At 37.6% G+C, this 21,628-nt stretch overlaps 2 protein-coding genes and 1 pseudogene across 4 annotated transcripts; 1 reads left to right on the top strand and 2 right to left on the bottom strand.

The window, feature by feature from the left end:
* The first annotated feature begins 34 nt into the window (after nucleotides 1–34).
* On the top strand, nucleotides 35–4,230 carry LOC106354474 (protein argonaute 7). The gene is made up of 3 exons (XM_013794416.3): nucleotides 35–1,133; nucleotides 1,465–2,698; nucleotides 2,771–4,230. Exons 1-3 carry the CDS (start codon nucleotides 626–628, stop codon nucleotides 4,164–4,166), a joined length of 3,138 nt encoding a protein of 1,045 aa, XP_013649870.2. The 5' UTR covers nucleotides 35–625; the 3' UTR covers nucleotides 4,167–4,230.
* A 5,171-nt stretch (nucleotides 4,231–9,401) lies between these two features.
* On the bottom strand, nucleotides 9,402–13,138 carry LOC106354475 (probable protein S-acyltransferase 22). Of its 3 annotated transcripts, none has more exons than XM_048746354.1 (10): nucleotides 13,039–13,138; nucleotides 12,651–12,707; nucleotides 12,448–12,561; nucleotides 11,436–11,755; nucleotides 11,275–11,343; nucleotides 11,124–11,195; nucleotides 10,873–11,001; nucleotides 10,719–10,799; nucleotides 10,462–10,653; nucleotides 9,402–10,394 (listed from the first exon to the last, which is right to left on the bottom strand). In XM_048746354.1, the coding sequence occupies exons 1-10, from the start codon at nucleotides 13,061–13,063 to the stop codon at nucleotides 9,699–9,701; spliced, it is 1,755 nt and encodes a 584-aa protein (XP_048602311.1). In that variant the 5' UTR covers nucleotides 13,064–13,138; the 3' UTR covers nucleotides 9,402–9,698. The 3 variants fall into 3 exon arrangements, with proteins under 3 accessions (XP_048602311.1, XP_013649871.2, XP_048602310.1); XM_013794417.3 differs by having other exon boundaries at nucleotides 11,436–11,798; nucleotides 13,039–13,137; XM_048746353.1 differs by having other exon boundaries at nucleotides 11,436–11,798; nucleotides 12,651–13,047.
* Nucleotides 13,139–14,977: 1,839 nt separating this feature from the next.
* On the bottom strand, nucleotides 14,978–21,115 carry LOC125581262 (annotated as a pseudogene).
* Between the last annotated feature and the right edge of the window lie 513 nt (nucleotides 21,116–21,628).

Raw genomic sequence — 21,628 nt, 5'->3', positions numbered from 1 at the left:
CTGATAATAAACAAACCACACTCTTAGGCCTGGGCATCCAAGTCTTCGGGTCGGGTTCGGATCGGGTATTGTCGGGTCCGGATCCTTCGGATCCTAGCAATTTAGACCCATATAGGTACCTATAACTTTTCGGGTCGGTTCCGGGTCGGGTCTTGTCGGGTCCGGGTCGGTTCGGATCTATAATTTCAATATCCGTAAAATACCCAAAATTTTTGGGTATATTTCGGATCCGGGTCGGTTCGGGTATTTAGGACCCGAAATAGACCCGAAATACCCGAACTGGACCCGAAAACTCTAAAAATACCCGAAATACCGCAAAAATACCCAAAAATTTATCTAAAATCAGACCCGAAAACCCAAAACATACCCGAATTTTACCTGAATACCCAAATTATATTTTCTAAAAATCTAAAATTTCACCAAAAACCTACAATTATACCCGAAAATCTAAACCCGAAACTTTTAAAAAAATCCGAAATACCAAAAATATACCCAATCACCCAAATATACCTAGTATATACAATTATTTGCGGGTACTTCGGGTACCCGAACGGATCTCGGGTAGGATCCGGACCCGAATCGAGATCCGCGGGTCCAAAAAAAAAAGACCCAATAGGTACTTAGCATGAACCCGGACCCGAACCCGAACCTGTATTTTCGGGTCGGTTCCGGTTCGGGTCTTCGGGTCCGGGTAAAATGCCGAGGCCTACACACTCTTCTTCTTCTTCTTCTTCTTCTTTTACGTCTTTTACGTCTTTTACCTTCTCTCTCTCTTTTCTGCTTTACCTCAAACCCCTCTCTCACTCTCTCTGTCTATTATTTTTCATCATCCATGGAAGAAAAAGCTCAGAGTCATCATACTACCAGACACACCCTTAATTCCAAATCAAGAACACCTCTTCTCCGCAAGCCTCCTCCCCTTTACCATGTTCACACCAATCCTCCTCCTTTCCCTTCTTCTCCCCAACAAAATCTAAGCCTCGTCCCGTCCAATCTCCACTCTAGCTACTACTACTATTACTACTGCTTTTACTCTCAGTTTCACAACACTCTTCCTTCTCTTCCTTTACTTCCTCTACCTACTGACCAAAGATTCTTCCACCCGATGACCAAAGCTCTCCCTCTTACCCCAGGTGAGGAACCATTGTTTTCTTTTCTTGCATGTTTTTGTTCTTTTGCAGAATTCTAAAGGTTTTCTCAGAACTCTTTGTCCGAATATTTGTTTATTTATTGGACGAGGTTTTCAAGGCTATCTCTTTCCACCTTTTGTTGTTCTTGGTGACTTGGTGTGATTTCCCACACTGCTATGTATATGGTCCTTCTCTGTACTACAATATTATCACCTTTTCTTTAATGTGTTAATGTCTGAAACTTTTGCCTAGAAAGAAACTCTGTGTCTGCTTAAATACTCTTTATTGGTTGGTAGTGATTTAGTTGCATCTTTTGTGTTTTAATCAAAAACAGTTGTGGAGAGAAAGCATCAGCAACAGCCGAAGACGCAAGTTTCAGAACATAGAAACATCAAAGTTGGGTCCACAGGAACAGCAACAGAAGCAGCATTAGTGGTTGCTAAAAGACCTGACTCTGGTGGTCATGAAGGCTCTGTTATATATCTCCTAGCCAACCATTTTCTTGTCAAGTTTGATCCTTCACAGAAGATTTACCATTACAACGTTGACATCTCTCCAAACCCTTCAAAAGAAATTGCTCGGATGATCAAACAGAAACTCCTGGAGACTGAACCGAGAAGCTTCTCTGGTGCTGTCCCTGCTTTTGATGGTAGGAAGAACATTTACAGCCCTATGGAGTTTCAAGAAGATAGGCTTGAGTTCTTTGTTAACCTCCCTATCCCATCATGCAACACTTTGATGAAGTGTTGTGACTTGCGCGAGAAGCTACCTCAGAAGAAGGTTGATAAACTTTTTAGGGTTAACATGAGGCTTGTGTCCAAGTTTGATGGGAAGGAACAGAGGAAGGAAGGTGAAAACTGGGCTCCTCTGCCTCAAGAATACATTCATGCTCTTGATGTGATCTTGAGGGAGAATCCAATGGAGAAGTGTACTTCCATTGGAAGATCTTTTTATTCGACTTCTATGGGTGGATCCAAGGAGATTGGAGGTGGAGCTGTTGGACTCAGAGGGTTTTTCCAGAGCCTTAGACAGACTCAACAAGGTTTAGCACTTAACATGGATCTCTCAATAGCAGCATTCCATGAAAGCATTGGTGTAATAGCTTACTTGCAGAAGAAGCTAGGTCTTCTCAAGGATCTTTCTAGGAACAAAGGCAGAGAACTTAGCTTGGAGGAAAGGAGAGAAGTTGAGAAAGAAATTAAGAACATAAGAGTATTTGTTTGCCACAGAGAAACTGTTCAAAGATACCGAGTATACGGGTTAACAGATGAGATCACTGAGAGATTATGGTTTCCTGATAGAGATGGGAAGCAAATAAGGCTTGTGAGTTACTTCAAAGATCATTATGGCTATGAGATTCAGTTCAAGAACTTGCCATGTCTTCAGATTAGTAGAACAAGACCTTGTTACCTTCCTATGGAACTATGTATGATCTGTGAAGGCCAAAAGTTTCTTGGAAAGCTTTCAGATGATCAGGCTGCAAAAATTATGAAAATGGGCTGCCAGAAACCTAATGAAAGGAAAGCTATTATTGACAATGTTATGGCAGGACCGGTCGGTCCATCGAGGTAACTTTCTAGTGATTAGTTGTGTCCTAAACATCATTAAGGTTTTAATCTTTTGCTTCTTTGGTTTAACAGTGGAACTCAAACGAGAGAGTTCAACTTGGAGGTCTCTAGAGAAATGACATTGCTGAAAGGAAGAATACTTCAGCCCCCAAAGCTTAAACATGACAGGTCAAGGAACCTACTAGAGAGCCGAGCTTTTAAAGGGACTCGAGTCGAGAGATGGGCTTTGATGAGTATTGGAGGCAGCCCTGACCAGAAATCTACCATTCCCAAGTTCATAAACGAGCTCACTCAAAAGTGTGAGCATTTAGGAGTCTTCCTAAGCAAGTACACTTTAAGCAGCACCTTCTTTGAGCCATCACACATACTCAACAACACTACTCTTCTTGAGTCTAAACTGAAGGATATTCAAAGAGCTGCATCAAACAATCTCCAGCTGATTATCTGTGTAATGGAGAGAAAACATAAAGGGTATGGAGATCTAAAGAGGATAGCAGAGACAAGAATTGGTGTTGTGACACAATGCTGCTTATACACTAACATCACTAAGCTCAGTTCTCAGTTTGTTTCAAACTTGGCTCTCAAGATAAACGCCAAGATTGGTGGGGCAATGACAGAGCTCTACAACTCAATACCTTCTCACATTCCAAGATTGATTAGAGTCGATGAGCCGGTGATCTTCATGGGAGCTGACGTAACGCATCCTCATCCGTTTGATGATTGCAGCCCTTCTGTAGCGGCTGTGGTCGGGAGCATAAACTGGCCAGAAGCTAACAGACACGTCTCTAGAATGCGGTCTCAGACTCATAGGCAAGAAATCATTCAAGATCTTGACTTGATGGTCAAGGAACTTCTTGATGATTTCTACAAAGCCCTAAACAAGCTTCCGAACCGGATCATATTTTTCAGAGACGGTGTGAGTGAGACACAGTTCAAGAAAGTCCTCCAAGAAGAGCTTCAATCCATCAAAGCCGCTTGTTCTAAGTTCCAAGGTTACTATCCGACCATCACTTTCTCCGTGGTCCAGAAAAGACATCACACGAGGCTGTTTCGGTGCGGTCCTGACCATGATCAGAACATCCCTCCTGGAACGGTGGTTGATACGGTGGTAACTCATCCGAAAGAGTTTGATTTCTATCTTTGTAGCCACGTGGGAGTAAAGGGCACGAGCAGGCCAACTCATTATCACATCTTGTGGGATGAGAGCGAGTTTACTTCAGATGAGTTGCAGAGACTTGTGTATAACTTGTGTTACACTTTCGTGAGATGCAAGAAACCTGTTTCCATTGTGCCACCGGCATATTACGCTCACCTTGCAGCATACAGAGGAAGACTATACATCGAGAGATCGTCTGAAGCTAATGGAGGATCCATGAATCCATCTTGTGTCTCTCGAGTGGGTCCCCCCAAGACGATTCCATTACCTAAACTAAGTGATAATGTTAAGAATCTCATGTTTTACTGTTGACTATTAAGAAAGTGTTCTTAATTTGAGTTCCACTTCAATTTATCACATGTTATTATTACCAAAACCCACCAGCCACCACCAATTATTGAACTTGAAAAAGACCAATCAGTAAGTTCTCCTTTATTTACATAACTCTTCCTAAAATGAAAAAAAAAAGTTCTTTTTGTTGTTTTGTTTTCTTTTGTTTGGATGCTTGAAGTTGATCATTTCACTTTTTACCATCAGAACCACAAAACCTTATGAATGTCAGTATTTGTTTTTTTTTGGAACATACCAATAATATAGAGAGGGGATCAGGGCATCCGCAATGGAAATCCTTAAGTTGAAATCTTTAGGAAAAAAATAATTAAATAATCAGTGGACTCTACCAATAGCTAAGGATTCAATCTTTAAAATTCTTAAATAAAGACTATTTCTTAGTGAATCCTTGCACTATTTACGGGTCCCCACGACTACGTGGCGGCCCGTGAATGGTCATCTTTTTTTTTTTTTTTTTAAATTTAAAATATCCAGGATTAATCCGAAATGTCCTTGTCGCTAAAAACTCCGATGAGTCTCACCGTTGCGCATGCTCTCATATCATCAAGCTCAAAACTCCAACTAAAGTAATTCAATGACATTCAATATCACATCAAGACCAAAACTTCAACCAAACACTCAAAAACTAAAGAGTAGTAATTTGTAGGGACTCCAAATGTTTTGCTTTTTTTATCATTTATGTTCAAATTGTCAATGATTTAAGAGAAACAATTATATTTTGGGATAAAAATAGAAAAGACTAAAAATTAAAGGGATCCAAAATTAAATGCCTGAAATAAATAAAGCTTTGGGAGTTTGGAAAGGTGAAAGTCCCAAAACAACAGAAAGGACAAAAGTGAGAAAGTAGAAAAATGAATAGTTTGAAAGTTGGGAGAAAGTGAAGTTAATGAATGAGCAGAGAGGTGTAGCAAAAGAAGCCATAGCAAAAATTATTATTGCAATCTTCCAAACAGCGACGACGCAGAGGAATAAAGAGAGAATAAACTATGATTTTATATAGAGAGGGGAGAACAAAAAGAGGAGTCTGTGTCTGTGAGTTGTCACAAAATATGAAAAGAGGAATGAAATAAAGAATATAAAAATGGTGAACTTGCAAAATAGCCAAGTTTGGGAAGATGATTAAGTGTATGTTACTGATTTTGACATAATTAGACAACTAACAATTGTATTTTTTTTTATTCGGTTTTAACCATTTCTAGTACAAGTAGCAGATAAAAAGGAAGAATGTGAGATGACGTAGATAAAAAAAATATGGATAGTATTATAGTAAATAATATATGGTCAGGAGTGGAGAAAAAAAGGACATTTCCGTTACATATTTATTGACCACATATGTATATACTGAATGTTATATTCCATATCACACGAAGTAGTATAGGAGGACTAAAACCACATCCATAATCCTTAAATACTAAACACTATCCCAACTCCAAAATACCGAATCATAAATTCTAATCCAAATATAAATTATAATTAGGTACTGAATGACAATAAAATAAATAGATGAAATATAAGACTTTTCAATAAAGAATGCATTCCATATTAACCCAATACACAATTTTTAAATACTAAACCCAAACCAAATTTTAAAATACTAAACCCAAATATAAACCTTAATTATCAACCCTAAACCCACTTATCAAAATATGAAAATAATATAATATTAAACTAAATCCATGTTTAACTTTTAAATAGTATAGGGCTATAAGACCATCTCCAATTATATTCTATTTTTTCCTCTATAAATTTACACCAAAATAGAGTAACTCTATTATAGTATAACTTTTTCTCCAATAGTGTTACTCTATAATAGAGCTACGAGTATATTATAGAGTGAAATTTAGATGAATGTCACTTTTCCACTCCAAATATAGAGTAAAATATAACATTCATCTATATTTCACTTTATAATAGAGTAACTCTATTATAGAGTAACACCATTAGAGCAAAAGTTACACTATAATAAAGTTACTCTACTTTGGTGTAAATTGTGGAGGAAAAAATAGAGTGTCATTGGAGATGCCCTAACCCAACACACAACTTCTAAATCCTAATTACAGACCTAACTTTTGAATACTAAACCCTAAACTGGTATCACTAAACCCAAACCTCAACTTCTATTTGTCAAATACTAAACCCTAAATCCTAATCACTAAACCCTAACCCAAATATAGACCCTAAAACCCAAATAAAATGGAACAAAATACATAGTATAGTACACATTGGTGAACAAAATAAAACATTATTTATTAATCATCAAATGGAACGATAATGATAGGGGTCACTAAACTCAAACCTCAACCCTACCTTCCAAATACTAAACCCTAAATCTTAATCATTAAACCATAAACCCAAGTATAAACCCTAAACCCAAATAGAATTGAACAAAATACCATATTTCTCAAATGTTGATATGGCTATGCCTTCATGAAAGGTGGTAATGTTTGCTTCAATGTCAATCCCAATCGTACATAAACTAAACCCAATCAACTAATCATTAAACCCAATCAACTAATCACTAATCAATAAATAGAATATTACAAACTGATGAAATTATGAAATGTTTATGATTGCATGTAAGAAGTTAATGCTGACCCCAACCCCAACTACCAACTACTAAATACTACTAAACTCTAAACTCTAAATCCTAATTACTAAACCCTAAACCTAAATAAATAGATTAAGCTAAACCCTAATCAAGGAAGTATAAACCCAAATAGAATGTATATAATATGGTTTATTATACCCAAAACTTTACTTAATAAATCTAAACCCTAGGCATGAGGAACCTATAAACCTAAATACAATCTATAAATTATTTTCCAATATTAAACACTTGAAAGCACATTTACTTGGTTAGCATGTTGCATATCTTATATTCCATATAGTCTAGGTAGTATAGTAAACGAATGTTCCAAATAATCAAATTTGTCCAACACTCAAAAAATGAATTTCATATTACAATCAATCATACAAAATGACAAAGAAGAGACCTATCAAATTAAAAACATGACATATTATTACATTTTTAAGGAGTAGTATAGAAATATGTCTCAAATAGTATGGTACCTGTACATAGGTAGCTATACTTAAGAATATATACTATACTATTCATTTCACCGAATATAGTATAGACGGCGAGTTCATCTTCTTCAATTCTTATTTTTTTAGACATCATTTCGTTCACCATCATTATTCTTCACCACCATCTAGAGATCGTCTTCATCTCCTCTCTTTTTCCCGACACGACGATGCTTTTACCGACTCGCCGTCCTTGTTTTTCACCACTGAATCTGTAAAACAAAAACAGAAACGAAAACATAGTATGAAAACAAAAGCATGATTGTGAGAATCAATTGTTTTGAGAAAAAAGGAAAAATAAATGAAATAGTTGTTGTGTGTGTTCACCGTCTACGCTTTCATCGTTGTGTGTTCTTCACCACTGGATCTGTAAAACAAAAACAAAAACAAAAACAGAGTATGAAAACAAAAGCATGATTGTGAGAATCAATTGATTTAAGAAAAAAAAACAAAAGAAATGAAAGAATTGTTGTGTGTGCTCATCGCTTATGACTTTATCGTTGTCTCTTCTTTAGAACAATTGATTGTTTTTTTAATGAGAAGAAATTCAATTCAAAAAGATATGTGAGTAATGAAAAACCATGTTTTACTTTTTACAGTTACAAATTATTAATTAATTTTGTTTTCTTTGTGCAGGTTTCACCGGTTGTATACAAGGGTATAATGACACTATTATACAAAAGACACAGTACATAGTTGCAAACTAGATCTTTTTGTCGTACAATGAATTATAATTTATTTGAAGATTATACAAGCCCAATTCCCTGTATAAAAATGTTATTGCATCTTTTTGTTTGGTTTTTCTTTTCATCTTTTGTAGATCTCGGGAACTAGAACTGTTCAGGCAAGTGAGAGAACTAGTACTACCAAACTGTCTCGTACGTTACTTCCAATATTTTTCAAACATATACTGTCTATGTGTAGTCAAATCTTTGTTCTTAATTTTGCAGGTTAGTTAAATTGTCTGTCTATCCATGTTAACCATCAAAATACATGAACCAATCCCATCATGGTCGACTTTAATCTATGATCCAATAGTTCACATTTGACATTACTGTGTTCCTAAACTCTGGTACTAGATTTTATATTAGCCTACACAACACCCATTATTAGAGTTCCAGACTGGGTTGTCTTCCCTAGTTGCGAATGTCTTTTTAAGAAAATATTTGAGCTGCTGGGTTAAATGAGCCCAAAAGTTGTAAGAAAGTTAATATTTTGAGTCTGATGGCCCAATGGCTGGCAAGTTTATAACCCTTATCATGTACACCAAATCTGATCAATTACGAAGATACCATCACCGGATGTCCAATCCCTCGCTTGCCATTGTCCGTTTTTAGTATAAACGCTCACGATTTGTTTTTGGTCGGTTATTCTCCAAAAAACTTCATACTAAGTGAGCCAGATATACATGGCAGTCTAACAGCACGCGCAAGTAGAACGATCGAACATGGCCCCGAAATATAAAAATAAAAGTTTTAAGAATTTTTTAAAATATATAGATAAATTATGGTAAAAAACTTTAAAATTTTAGATATAATAAAAAAATTACTTATAAAATTTTATTTATTATAAAACTCTAAATTTAGTATTAAATTTTATTTTAGATATAATAAAACTCTAAATTTAGAACTTATAATAAAAAAAATCAGACAAAATTATTAAATTTTAAAATTACTTGATAAAATGTACAATTAATAATTTTTTTGAACATGGTCTAATCTGGGGCGGCCCTGCAGATATATATATATATCAATTTTTTTTTTTTGGTTTAATTTTTTCTAACAGTATACATACAATCACCACAAATGAATACATCACCGCAAGAAGTGGACATTCCCATACCCTCGACCGGTCTCCATCCATAGGCATTGAAATCAGGAGATTCCAAGAACAAATAATGGGCTACAAAGCGCGACGAGGAAGACGCGGCAGGAAGTGAGGAAAAGAACATTGACAAGACAAACACAAGTGAAGAGAAGACGCTTCTATAGTCATTGCATGATCACCAACAACTTGCGTTTCTCCTGGATATCCACAAAAAAAAGGCTTGAGACTTGGGGTAAGGTTGAGTCCGGATCCTTCAAAAACACAGCAATGCAAGGAGATAACAACATATGAACTGTGCAACTTTGACATCTTTTTCAGAAAGAAAGAAAAAAAAGATTTGTTCCTAACAAAAAAAAGTAAAGAAAGTTCTGGTTAATCCCTAAAGATCATGTTCAACCTGCTCGTCACCTTAAACAATAAAAATCTTAAGAATACACAATAGTCTTCCCCGCTTTCCCCCTACAGATGCTTCCCTTAAGAGCTCCTCGCAAACATTGTTGTTAAAGTCTTTTCTTGATCGATCCATTTGAATGTGACCAGCCATTTATCAAAGAATGCCTCAAGGAGTGATGATTATTATACTTCTTATCTTGATTTGTGGATGTTTCTAGAAGGAACCTGATCACTGTCTTCTCCACCAGAGGCATCGTATCCACCACTTGTAGACCTTGACAATGGCATCATCATCATCATCATGGATTGTTGTTGTTGCTGTCCTCTCTTCTGACCAACATCTGAAGAAAACCGGTTGACCTGCGCTGACCCTTCTGCTTCAGACGACACCCTAAAAGGGTGAATGTCATGCGAGTCTAAGCTGCTCTCTGGTGAAGATGTCCCCATAACACCACCTGACCCTGACATTGCTCGACTTGTCTGAAACGCGCTTCTTGCTTCTAGCTGAAGAGGACCTAGCCCTGAGCTAGTTGATGTCTCCATAGAGGCAATTCTTGTCTGAACATTCATCAGAGGCAATTCTGCTGGTAACCTTATGCGCTGCTTAGATTGCCTTCTCTGCTGCTTCCCGTTGGTATTACCAGCTTCAAGTTTTGCCGGGAACTTTCTACGGTCGCTGCTGCTTGCTTCCCTCCTCTCGACAGGCTGGATAATTTTGGATCTCTTCCTTGCCTCTGCTGCTGCCTTTGAGACTTCTTCCGCATTGAGACGCGCTAGAGTCCATGGACTGATCTTCACAGGTTGCGTCTTCTTCTTGACGCGTTCCTCAACCACTGTCTTCTTCCCATATGAACTTACAGACGCATTCTCTGGCGGAACTACATCAAACTGCACACAGAAACACACACATAAGAGAAAATCATAGGTACAATAAATTGGTTTTTAAACAAGATACCTGGTCCTCAACAAACAGACGCGGTGGGGTGCACCAAGCTCCACGGTGAAATGTATTGAAGGAGCTTGCACTGCTTAGCCCAGTGAATGAGCTGATCATTGACATTTGAGGGCTTTGTTGACCTCCACCGCCTTCTTCTAGCTCTTGCTCTTGTTCCCTAAGTGCAACTATGTAGTCGTATGTACTGATTCCCTGTTAAGACAACTTCATTTAGGTAAAGAGCAAGACTTGGCGTGTACTTGAGCATTGGAAACAACCTTTTTGATGAGAAGAATGTGGAAGAAGAAAAGCTGAGCAACAGGTAGCGTTGCCAGCATTGCTAGTAGAGTGCAAACAGCCTGCAAGAGAATGAAACGAAACTTTCAAATCTTGCATTCAAGAGAATCAATTGTATAAAGAAGATTAACTTACAACGACTATAACAAATGGAACTAGGGAGAAGCTGCTTCCCAGCTTTAAGGCAATGTCTGTGTGAAACTGGTTCCTTCGAAGTAGACATAGTACTAGCACAAATATTCCAGTTGACCATTGCATAATGAGCTGCAAGATCAAGCCCCAGAAGGAACAAATACAAAGTTTATGCATTTAACTTGAAATAGACATAACACACAAAAGAAGAACAGAACGGCAGAGAATAACAGAAGAGAGCAACGCAAGCTTACCAAGAAAATAGCTGATACCATGAGGCTGAAGAACTTTCTGTAATTCCGCTTGCCAATGCAATTGTTTAGCCACTACACACACACGCACAAGTCCATAAGCAAAAGAAGATGAGAAATTTAAAATAGAATGTGGGGAAAATCCTTTTAGTACCCTGCAGTGATGATCAAAACGGTCCACACATTTGTCACAAACTCTGCAATGCTTGCTGTATTTGAAGACCTGCAAAAGAACCAGAATGATTAGTTTTGAGCATATGCAGAGCTTTCTTGAAGAAATAATAATACAGTAAGTTTGTGGTTTCAATGTTTCACCTCAACTTCACATAGACTGCAATAGAACATCCCATCCTCACTAATCTGCTGCTCAGAAGATTCATCTCTTCCACTGCAACAACCACAAATCAATGCACAAGGAGAGCAAAGCACACGCAGGAGACGAGATCTTTGCGATGACTCCTGTTTCTTGTTAGTTCCATTTTCTTGATCATTTACACATGTGCTGTCATGAGACTTAGCACCACCTATAGCTGATCCACCACAACTATCTTTTGTGCCCTTTGATTGAGTAAATTTCTCGTTTTCAGGTATTTTAAGGTACTTCTTTGACCTGAAAACTCCAGGGTCTGCAGAATCTGAAGCCACACACCATATATACAGTCCAACCACACATGTAATCTAGCAAGAAAAATATCACTGACTTCAAGTAAATCTCTCAGAGAATACCACCAACCCATCCAATAAGGAAAAGGTAGTTCCAAAGACAATGTTTACATAAAGGGTTGAAAAGAAGATGGATGTAGTGGTGATACCACATTGTATGCAAGAAATTCAACCTCAAAGTAGAAGGTTTTTAGCTTTAATGACAGACTCAAGAAGTGAATATGGTTGAACCAGTGGATACTATTATTATCTCTAAAATAATGGATCAAATTACAAGAGCAAATAGCGTATCCGCAGATGTGAGATGGAAGTTTCAGACATAGAACTAAAATTAGCTCGGAATAATGAAGTAGCTAGAAGCCTAGAACTAACTTTACCATTTTTATGAATAAGTGAGGATTCTAAGCTCTTGATGGGACCATATAAGGATCCAAATAGAAGTAATGTTAAATCAAATTTGCCTGATTAGCTATATATAATAAATAACAAATTCGCTAGTCACGTTAGATTGTGGAGGCACTAGTCTATGTTTTTCTCTAAAAAGATAAGCATTTTCCAGAAATAGAAAGACAAGAAAACAGAGACAATTAGTACACAATTATGAACTCTAAAATCTACAAGCAAAGATGAGTTTGGAATCCAAAGCAAACAAATTTTAGCTTACCAGAGGAGTGTAAATGCCCATCACAATGTACTGATGAATCTTGTTCCCAACAAAAGGAGCAAAGAAGACGTAGAAAGCAAACCCAAGTGCCAAGAACACAGCAACAGCCACCACCTACCAAGAGAGTGAACAAAGTCTCAAACTTTCACCTCAAGAATAAAAAACCTTCCAAAGAAACTTCAGTTAAAGTAAGAAGAAAGTACCTGAAGAGGATGGTAAGGAAGTTGCCATCCATGTTTCCTCATTTTCCCCTTGAAATGCTGCAAAAACCCAGATGTAGATTGAAGAAGCTCAAGTCAAATTAACAGAAAAAAAAAAACTTTCCATTTTCCCCTCATCTTCTCCAAATAAACAGAGTAACATAAGTCTCATAACAAAGGGAAGAAGAAGAGTAGAGATGAAGACATTTGACCACTGGCTGGGTGGAAAGTAAATAGCTTAATTATCGAATAGAAACAAAAAGAAATAAAGTAAGACTCTTTCTTTGTGGTATCTCTGATTCTCTCTGTGCAAAGTTCTAAGCTTTTGTGCAGAGATCTAAAAGAACCCACCACCATGGAAGAGAGAGAGAGAGAGATGAAAAGCAGTTACCTTTTCTCCAAGGACACCAAATCATGTGTCACAGTCCAGTTGCTGGCAAATCCAGTAACACTTGTTTTTTCTTTCTCCTTTTGATAACACTCCTCTCTCTCTCTCTCTCTCTCTTTCACTGTCTTAGTAATTTTCTTTCTTTTACATTTTTTTACCCACTCATTTGTTTAGGGAAAAGTGCCAATTTCGACCCGAACAATTTCAGTCGTGCCAAATACAATCCGAACAATTGATCAGTGCCAAATACGACCTCAACTCAATTATAATTCAAAAAAACTACCCGAACTTCTTAAAATGTGCTTAAATCTACATTGACTCTAACATAAGTTAGTTAATCGTTAACAAGATAAAACGACGTTGTTTTGATATACGAAGAAAAGTGCCAATTTCGACCCCAACACTCTCAATCGTGCCAAATAGGATCCGAACAAATGATCAGTGCCAAAAACAACCTTTTGATATATATATATTTTTTAAAAATATGTTCATTTCGGGACTCAAACCCGTGCCGGGATATCCTTTTAAAGGGGCATACTAACAACTAGACTAAAGTAATTTTTTGAAATATTATTACAAATTGAAATTCCCCATTATATAAACTACTATTCTTCTTCATCTTATCCGATTTAAAACTTTGGTGATTGCTTTATATATTTTAGTTATTCTTTAATATGTCTAATATTTTGTACAACATATCTTAGTGAAAGAAAGGTAAAAGGCCTCTTAAGATTTTTGAACAAAATATCAAAATATATAATATTGACTTTGAAAAATAAAAAAATTTCCACTTAAGTTTAAAAATTAAAAATATTATATAAGAAAATTTTATAAATAAATTCAAAGTTTTAAGTAAATTTAAGATTGTATAATAATAAATATTTTATTATTTATATTTTAGTAAGATATACGTTTATTAAAGATATGATAAATAAAAAACATGTTAATGTATTTATATAAATCAGAAAAAATTGTCACCAAATTTTTAAATTGGATAAGATGAATAATAGTAGTTTATATAATTTCAAATTTGTAATAATATTTCAAAAAGTTACTTTTATCTAGTTGTTAGTGTGCCCCTTTAGAAGGCTATCACAGCACGGTTTGAGTTCCGAAATGAACATATATATATATATATATATATATATATATATATATATATATATATATATATATATATATCAAAACGACATCGTCTTATCTTGTTAACGGTTGACAAACTTCTGTTAGAGTCAATGTAGATTTATGCAGGTTTTAAGAAGTTCATGTAGTTTTTCTTAAATTATAATTAAGTTGAGGTCGGTTTTGGCACTGACCATTTGTTCGGGTCCTATTTGGCACGACTGAGAGTGTTGGGGTCGAAATTGGCATTTTTCCTCGTATATCAAAACGACGTCGTTTTATTTTGTTAACGATTGACTAACTTCTGTTAGAGTCAATGTTGATTTAAGCACGTTTTAAGAAGTTTGGGTAGTTTTTTCGAATTATAATTGAGTTGATGTCGTATTTGGCACTGATCAATTGTTCGGGTCGTATTTGGCACGACCTAAATTGTTGGGGTCGAAATAGGCACTTTTCCCCATTTGTTTACCTTTCTGTTTTCGCCCCCACACTCTTTCTCCCTTTGTAATGATCAACTGAGCATAATTAGATTTTTCAAGATTTAATTGTGTGATTAGGTAGCCTAATGTTTGACATAAACATACCTAACTACAAATGTGTCTTTGTGTATTTAATTATCGAAACTCACATTTAATTTAATGTTTGTACCAAAATATATTTTTTCTGAAAAAAGACAAAAAAGAGAACCAAAAGACTTTAGTATTGCGTCTTAAATGTTTTATCTTCCAACCTGGTAACTACTCTGCACAGTGCACACTTTATGTTACACGAATCAAAGCTGATTTGGTTAAAGAGAATTTTCAACTTTGAAGATGTAACATTGCATGGAAGATTATGATCAAACATCTGATTGGAGGAATATTTATTAAGCAGCTCCACAGTCTATATATTCGATCCCCGAGGAAATGGAGAGTTACTCAAACATAGCAGCCAATAAAGCGATGGTCGGGAGAAGACATATGAATTTGGGAATTATTTTCCGCATCCATAAAATCTTAAAGAGTTTTTCAGATAAAAAATATTAATAAATTTAGTTATATGCTTAAAAGTTGGAAGTTAATTTTAAAATGAAAACTTAACAGATTTATAGATTTGAAGTGTTTTATAGAGTTTAATAGGTTTTCCTAAAGTTCCATATATATGCGAACCAATTTATAAATTGTGAGTGTTTTACAAAAACCATGGCTTTTGTTTAAATTTCTAAAAGCTTTGGCAGTTGGTTTTTTTTTTTTTTTGTTCAACGCTTTGGCAGTTGGTTTGTATTTTGTTTTTTTTAACGTCAACTTTCATTACTTATATTGAACTTACATGATCCATATGCAAGAAAGCATGTAAAATTTAAGGTAAAAATTGAAAAACTACTCCATCTTCAACTTGTTTTGCTAGAATGTCCGCTGCTCCATTTGCTTTTCTACTAACCCACTTGAAGTTGATGCTTTGGAACTTCCTTGCCCACCATCTTATATCACGTATCCAATTATAATGGTTGAAAAGTAGTTTTTTATTATTCAAGATGTCAATAGCCTTTTGACAATCACTTTCCATAATCAATTGCTTATAACCAAGACTCCAACAATGTTGTATGGCCATCAGAATCGCTTGTAACTCACTTTCAAGTGCATTTTGAACTCGTTTACCTCGTGCTTGGACCGATCCTTTGTAAACCCCATTTTCATCCCGAAGAATCCAACCAGCAGTAGCATCACCCAACTGTTGTCTAAATGAAGCATCAGTGTTGCATTTGATCCATCCTAGAGGGGGTCGTTTCCATTTCTTATTTTCTTCAAGCGTAGCATCTCCTCCTCTCCTGCTATGATTTGGTATATTCAAAAGGTCACTCTGTTTCCATTCATTTGCATATTCTTTCGCATATCTTAACAAAGCCCTCCACAGTATATCTTTTTGTTGAAAAACTAGCATGTTCCTACTCTTCCAAAGCCTCCATAAAATCCAAAGAGGCAAGTCTTGAAAATGAGTAAGTCTTGTGGAGAAAGAGTATTGTAAGCATGCCTCTATCTTCTCTTCAAGCGTCGTCGTGGGGTTATTGATGATAAGGTTAGAGAGCCATGAAGCTCTCCAAATACCTGCAGCATAGGACAACCAAAGAAAATATGCTCCTCTGTTTCTTCTACATTGCAACAACGTCGATAAAGATCGTTCTGAGTGATATGCCTTCTCTTAAGATTGTTACCGGTCGTTAAACAACCAGATAGCATCCTCCACAAGAAATGTTTTAGCTTCGTAGGAGCGTTTGTTTTCCAAATCTTGTGTTTCAATGCTGCCGTTCCACGAGTTAGTTGTGGAGGATCAATAGTTGGCAGATGAGTTCCCAACCAATACCCAGACTTCACTGTATATAAGCCATCTTCATTATAGTGCCAGCCTAACAGGTCTTGTGTTGCCACATGACTAATTCTAATAGCAAGAATTCGATCCACATCTTCATCAACCACCATCTCGCGTAGCTTCTGTTCATTCCATCTACCTCGGTTAACATCTAAATATTCTTTCACCTTCTCTCCGTCAACCAATATATCTCTAGCTCGTGGTGGTCTTGGTGGATGATCTGGTATCCATGGATCAGTTATCCATGGATCAGTCCACATGTTAACTAGGTCACCATTGCCCACTATATACCGTAGTCCTTTAGTGATCAGGTCACGGCCATATAGGATTGACTTCCAAGCATAAGATGATTTCTTCTTCAGTGTAGCCTTTATTATATCCCCAGAAGTATCTGGCGCGTAGCATGCGAGCCATAAGACAATTAGGATATTGCATTATCCTCCAGACCTGTTTACTAAACAGAGCTTGATTAAATACTTCCAAATCTTTAAACCCCAATCCTCCTTCTCTTTCTGGTACACTGACTCTGTTCCAAGAATACCAATGAAGTCCCTTTTTCTCACCCGAGCTCCACCAAAACCTTGCCAAAATCGCATTAATCTCCGAGCAAGTCTCCTTTGTTAATCTAAATATATTCATAGAATATATTGGCATTGCAGTTGCAATTGCTTTGAGTAATACTTCTTTACCACCATGGGAAAGGTGTCTTTGTTTCCAACTTTGTGTTATTGATTTCACCTTATCAATAACATATGCAAACATCTCCTTCTTCTTGCTTCCCACATGTTCTGGCAAACCCAAATACTTTCCAAAGCCCCCATCATTATAAATACCTAATAGAGATCGCATCCTTGTCTTAACTGGGTCATTGACCTTAGCTCCAAATGTGATAGATGATTTCGAGAGATTAATTGCTTGGCCAGAGACTGCCTCATATAACCCAAGGATAGACTTTAACTTCTTAGCTGCTTTGATATTAGCCGATGAGAAGAACAACGAATCATCAGCAAAAAACAGGTGACTAACCGCTGGTGCATTGTTGGATATCTTCACTCCCATAAGTGATCTGTCTTCCATCGCTTTTGTCATCAGGTGTGAGAGTACTTCAGCACACAAAATGAAAAGATAAAGAGATAGAGGGTCTCCTTGTCTGAGCCCCCGAGCTGGTGTAATGAATCATTCTGCCTTCCCATTAATTAGAACTGAGTATCTGACAGCAGTGACACACTCCATAATCCAGCCAATCCAATGCCTGTCAAATCCCAAATGCTTCATTGTCTCAGCCAAAAATCTCCATTCTAAATGGTCATAGGCCTTAGTTATATATGTTTTCACAGCCATATACGATGTAGCTTGCCTCTTTCTAGATTTTAGACAATGAAAGACTTCATGAGCAACAACAATGTTATCTGAGATCATTCTTCCAGGGATAAAGGCATTTTGATTCTCAGATATAATGCTACAGAGATGAGCTTTAAGCCTATTAACCAAAACTTTAGTAATGATCTTATAAGATACATTACAGAGCGCTATTGGTCGAAAATCCTTCATACCAGATGGAGGGTAGACCTTCGGTATCAGGCATAGGTTAGTGCAACTGAGTTGAGGATCCAGATGTCCTGTTTCAAAGAACTCCGTGATTTCCTTCATGATCCCCTCCTTTATATCATCCCAATAATGATGATAAAACACTGTAGAGAATCCATTAGGCCCTGGTGTACGGTGAACTCCTATATCCATAACTGCTGTGAACACTTCCTCCTTTGTAACCATACGGGTAAGATCTTGATTCATCTATATAGTAACTCGTTGTTGTAGATTCTGAAATACTCGAACATACTGATGTGGATCAGTCCCTTCAGAGGCATAGAGGTTTTTGAAATAGTTAACAGCCACTTGCGAGATCTCTGAGTGACCACGATATATAACCCCTTGTTCATCTTGAATTGAGTTTATTGTATTCTTAACTTTTCTTCCTTTTGTTACAGCATGAAAGTATCTTGTATTCCGATCTCCAGAGCGCAACCAGTTGATCCTACTTTTTTGTTTCCAGTATACCTCCTCTTCAATATAGGCTTGGTTCAACTCTTCTCTTATTTATGTTCTTTGTTGTTGAGATACATTAGGTGAAGTGATGGCTTTGTCCAACAAAGCTCTCAACGTTCCAATTCTTTCCTCAGCATTGTTACGGTTCTGTCTCTTCCATCTAGATATGTGATGTCGACAACTACTCAATCTTTGAGCTAACGGCATCTGTAACAGTTGGGTCTGACATGTTCCTCTCCAGCCCCTTTTCACACTCTCCTCAAAACCATCTTTAGTCATCATCCGACTATCAAATCTGAAAGTTCTCGGAGGTTCATAACTTTCTTTACTGATAAAAGACACCAATGGTCTATGGTCAGACTCACCTATCTCCAAATACTATGTCTGAGATGCAGGGAAAAGATCAAACCATCTAGTATTTGCCATGGTACGGTCCAAGCAGCATTTAACCAAATGTCTTCCACGTTGACCAACCCATGAAAGTCGATTACCAACAGAGTGCAATTCAGTGAACTCACAAGTTCTCATCATCTGTCGAAATTCACTGAATGAATTTTCAAGTCTCAGCCTTCCTCCTTCCTTCTCATGATTCTCCAAGATCTCATTGAAATCTCCCAACAAGAACCACGGGTGTTGTCTTCTAGTAAGACTTAATCGAGTTAATCTTTCCAAAGTGTGATGTCTAAAAGACGGGTTAGGATGCCCATACACAAAGGAAAAATAGAAACTGATTCCATTAAAATCAACATTACAATCGATAAGCTGAGCAGACTGGCTAATCACATACAAACGAACTGATTGCTGAACGAAAATAACAAGGCCACCTCCTACTCCTACTGGGGGAACAACAACAGAATTAGAAAAACCTAGTTGAACTCCTACATCACGCACATAGTCATCTTGCTGTTTAGTTTCTGATAGACACAGAATGTCCGGGAGATATTTGCGACATATCTCCTTGAGGCGTCGAACCGTCGAGTCTGTGCCTAAGCCTCGACAGTTCCAACAGGTTGTCCTCATAGTGGAAGAGGTGGTTTAGAGCCCACCGCGCCTCTCATGTTGTTGGTGTCAACCATTGCTTCACCCACGTCTGCTTCCATCTCATTCTGAACCATCACTCGACCTTTCTTGCGTTTCACTCCATTAGTCCCACTAGCTTCCCTCTTATGAAACATCTCTGAGTTGTCAGTAGCAGCTGAGAGCCAGGCTTTCCTCTTGAGTAACGATTCAGATAGATACTCTTTTGGGACAACCTGACCATGATGGTAGAGCGTATTATACATTTCTTCAACATCTATCTCACTGGAGAACATCGTTTGCTTCCCTTCACTTTTCCAAAGGTGATCATCATCATTTTCTTCCTCCCATGCCCTGATGTTTCTTTCATACTCCTCTTGCTCCGGGTCTAAAGGTTCTGCTACAGCCTCCACGTTGTGCCCCTCAGCCTCATTATCTGCGTCTGCTACTTCATTGTTTTCCTCAATGATCTCTTCAATAAGGACTCCTTGGTTTGGTACCAACTCCACATCAGCATCGTCGCCTTCACTGTCGTTATCTTCATCATTCTGGTCAGCACCTCCATTTTGAATCAAGCAGGCACCAGAGTCATGCGTGATCATGCCACATGTTTCACAGAACCCACGAAGCCTCGCGTATTGGATCCTGAGGAGAGTGTTAACTCCAGGGGTGAATTGGAAGTTTCTCTGAAACTTCAGGGGATTGTTAACATTCCAATTGAGGCGGACTCTGACAAACTCCATTCTGCATCCCACCTCCTCGTTGTAGTCCATTTGGATGTACTCTCCTAGTACTCTCGCAATGTTAACAATCACCGTTCGGTTCATGTACTGGAGTGGAATGCCCCTAATCTGGATCCAGAAAGGAATGAAATTGAGCATCGCCATGTCCATCAGAGGCGTCCAGCGCTGGAGAACAAGCATACGATCCGCATACGCCCATGGGCCACTTCTTATCACCGTATCCATCGCTTCCTCAGACGGGAAGATGAACTGGAATCATCTGTGTTCGATGATTCTTCCCCGAACCAAGCCTTCAAAGCCCCAGGATCGTGGCATAGAGGCAACGATTACTCGAAGGTTTTGTTTTCTAGGCATCACCGGACGGCCAATTAGGATGAAACGGTTCTCCTCCTTCGCCTGTCTCACCACATCAGCCGGCAAGACAAAAGGTTCGTCATCAGCGCCCAGATTGATATCTTGTAAGGATCTTCGGATGTTCTCCGCCATTAAGGAATTTAGCGATCTGAGATGTCTAATTGAGATTTTTGTAAGATAGTTAGAGCAAGTTTGATACAGAAACGATCTTCCCAATCTTTCTTTAAATACCTATTTCCACCATAACTGTATTAGAACCACTACATCACGATTACCCATCTGAGGGATCGTGGAGAGAGACAACATCGTGGTTGATTTCGAACAGAAAATCACCACAACATTGAGAAAAAAATCATCAACCACGCAGATCGTGGCGAGAAAAAGAAACTGTTTTGCTTTCGTCTTTTTTGTCGCCTCCAACATCGCGCCCTGAGAAAAAAAATTATATTTAGTTATGGTCTTTCTCTTCATCACAAAATGGACTTCTACCAACACTACAAGAAAACAACGGTATTCTGACGGACATTCCGACGGAAAATGAAATCCTCGGAAATTCCCGAGGAATTTTGGGTTTCCTCGGAATTTCCTCGGAATATACCGACGGAATTCCGAGGAAACATCAATCCGTCGGAATATTCTGAGGAAATTCCGAGGAAAAATGTGTTCCTCGGAAAAAACCGATGAATTCCGAGGAAATATTATAGGGATTTTACAAAATTCCGAGGAAATTCCGACGAACTAGTGATCGATCGATGCGTTTTTGGACATATACCCATTGATCGATCACATTGTTACGCTTTGGTCCATCTTAGTGATCGATCGATGCGTTTTTGGACATAAATCCATCGATCAATCCATTTATAAAAAAACATTCGAGATTTTGAAACCCCAAACACTAGTTCCTCGGAATTTCCTCGGAATTCCGAGGAAATTCCGAGGAACACTTGATATCCTCGATCGATCGA

This window comes from Brassica napus, chromosome C2 (assembly GCF_020379485.1).
Source record: "Brassica napus cultivar Da-Ae chromosome C2, Da-Ae, whole genome shotgun sequence".
Taxonomy (NCBI): Eukaryota; Viridiplantae; Streptophyta; class Magnoliopsida; order Brassicales; family Brassicaceae; genus Brassica; species Brassica napus.
The sequence above is the reverse complement of the archived record's forward strand: the minus strand, read 5'-3'. Positions and strand labels throughout refer to the sequence as shown.

Excerpts from the sequence above, each read along its gene's own strand:
- LOC106354474 (XM_013794416.3), top strand. The coding sequence starts at position 626 with ATGAACCCGGACCCGAACCCGAACCTGTATTTTCGGGTCGGTTCCGGT. Across the intron at positions 1,134-1,464 it reads AGCTCTCCCTCTTACCCCAG|TTGTGGAGAGAAAGCATCAG; the intron begins GTGAGGAACCAT and ends AATCAAAAACAG. Across the intron at positions 2,699-2,770 it reads GGACCGGTCGGTCCATCGAG|TGGAACTCAAACGAGAGAGT; the intron begins GTAACTTTCTAG and ends TTGGTTTAACAG.
- LOC106354475 (XM_013794417.3), bottom strand. The coding sequence starts at position 12,692 with ATGAGGAAACATGGATGGCAACTTCCTTACCATCCTCTTCAG. Across the intron at positions 10,800-10,872 it reads TTCCATTTGTTATAGTCGTT|GCTGTTTGCACTCTACTAGC; the intron begins GTAAGTTAATCT and ends ATTCTCTTGCAG. Across the intron at positions 10,654-10,718 it reads ACATTCTTCTCATCAAAAAG|GGAATCAGTACATACGACTA; the intron begins GTTGTTTCCAAT and ends TTGTCTTAACAG.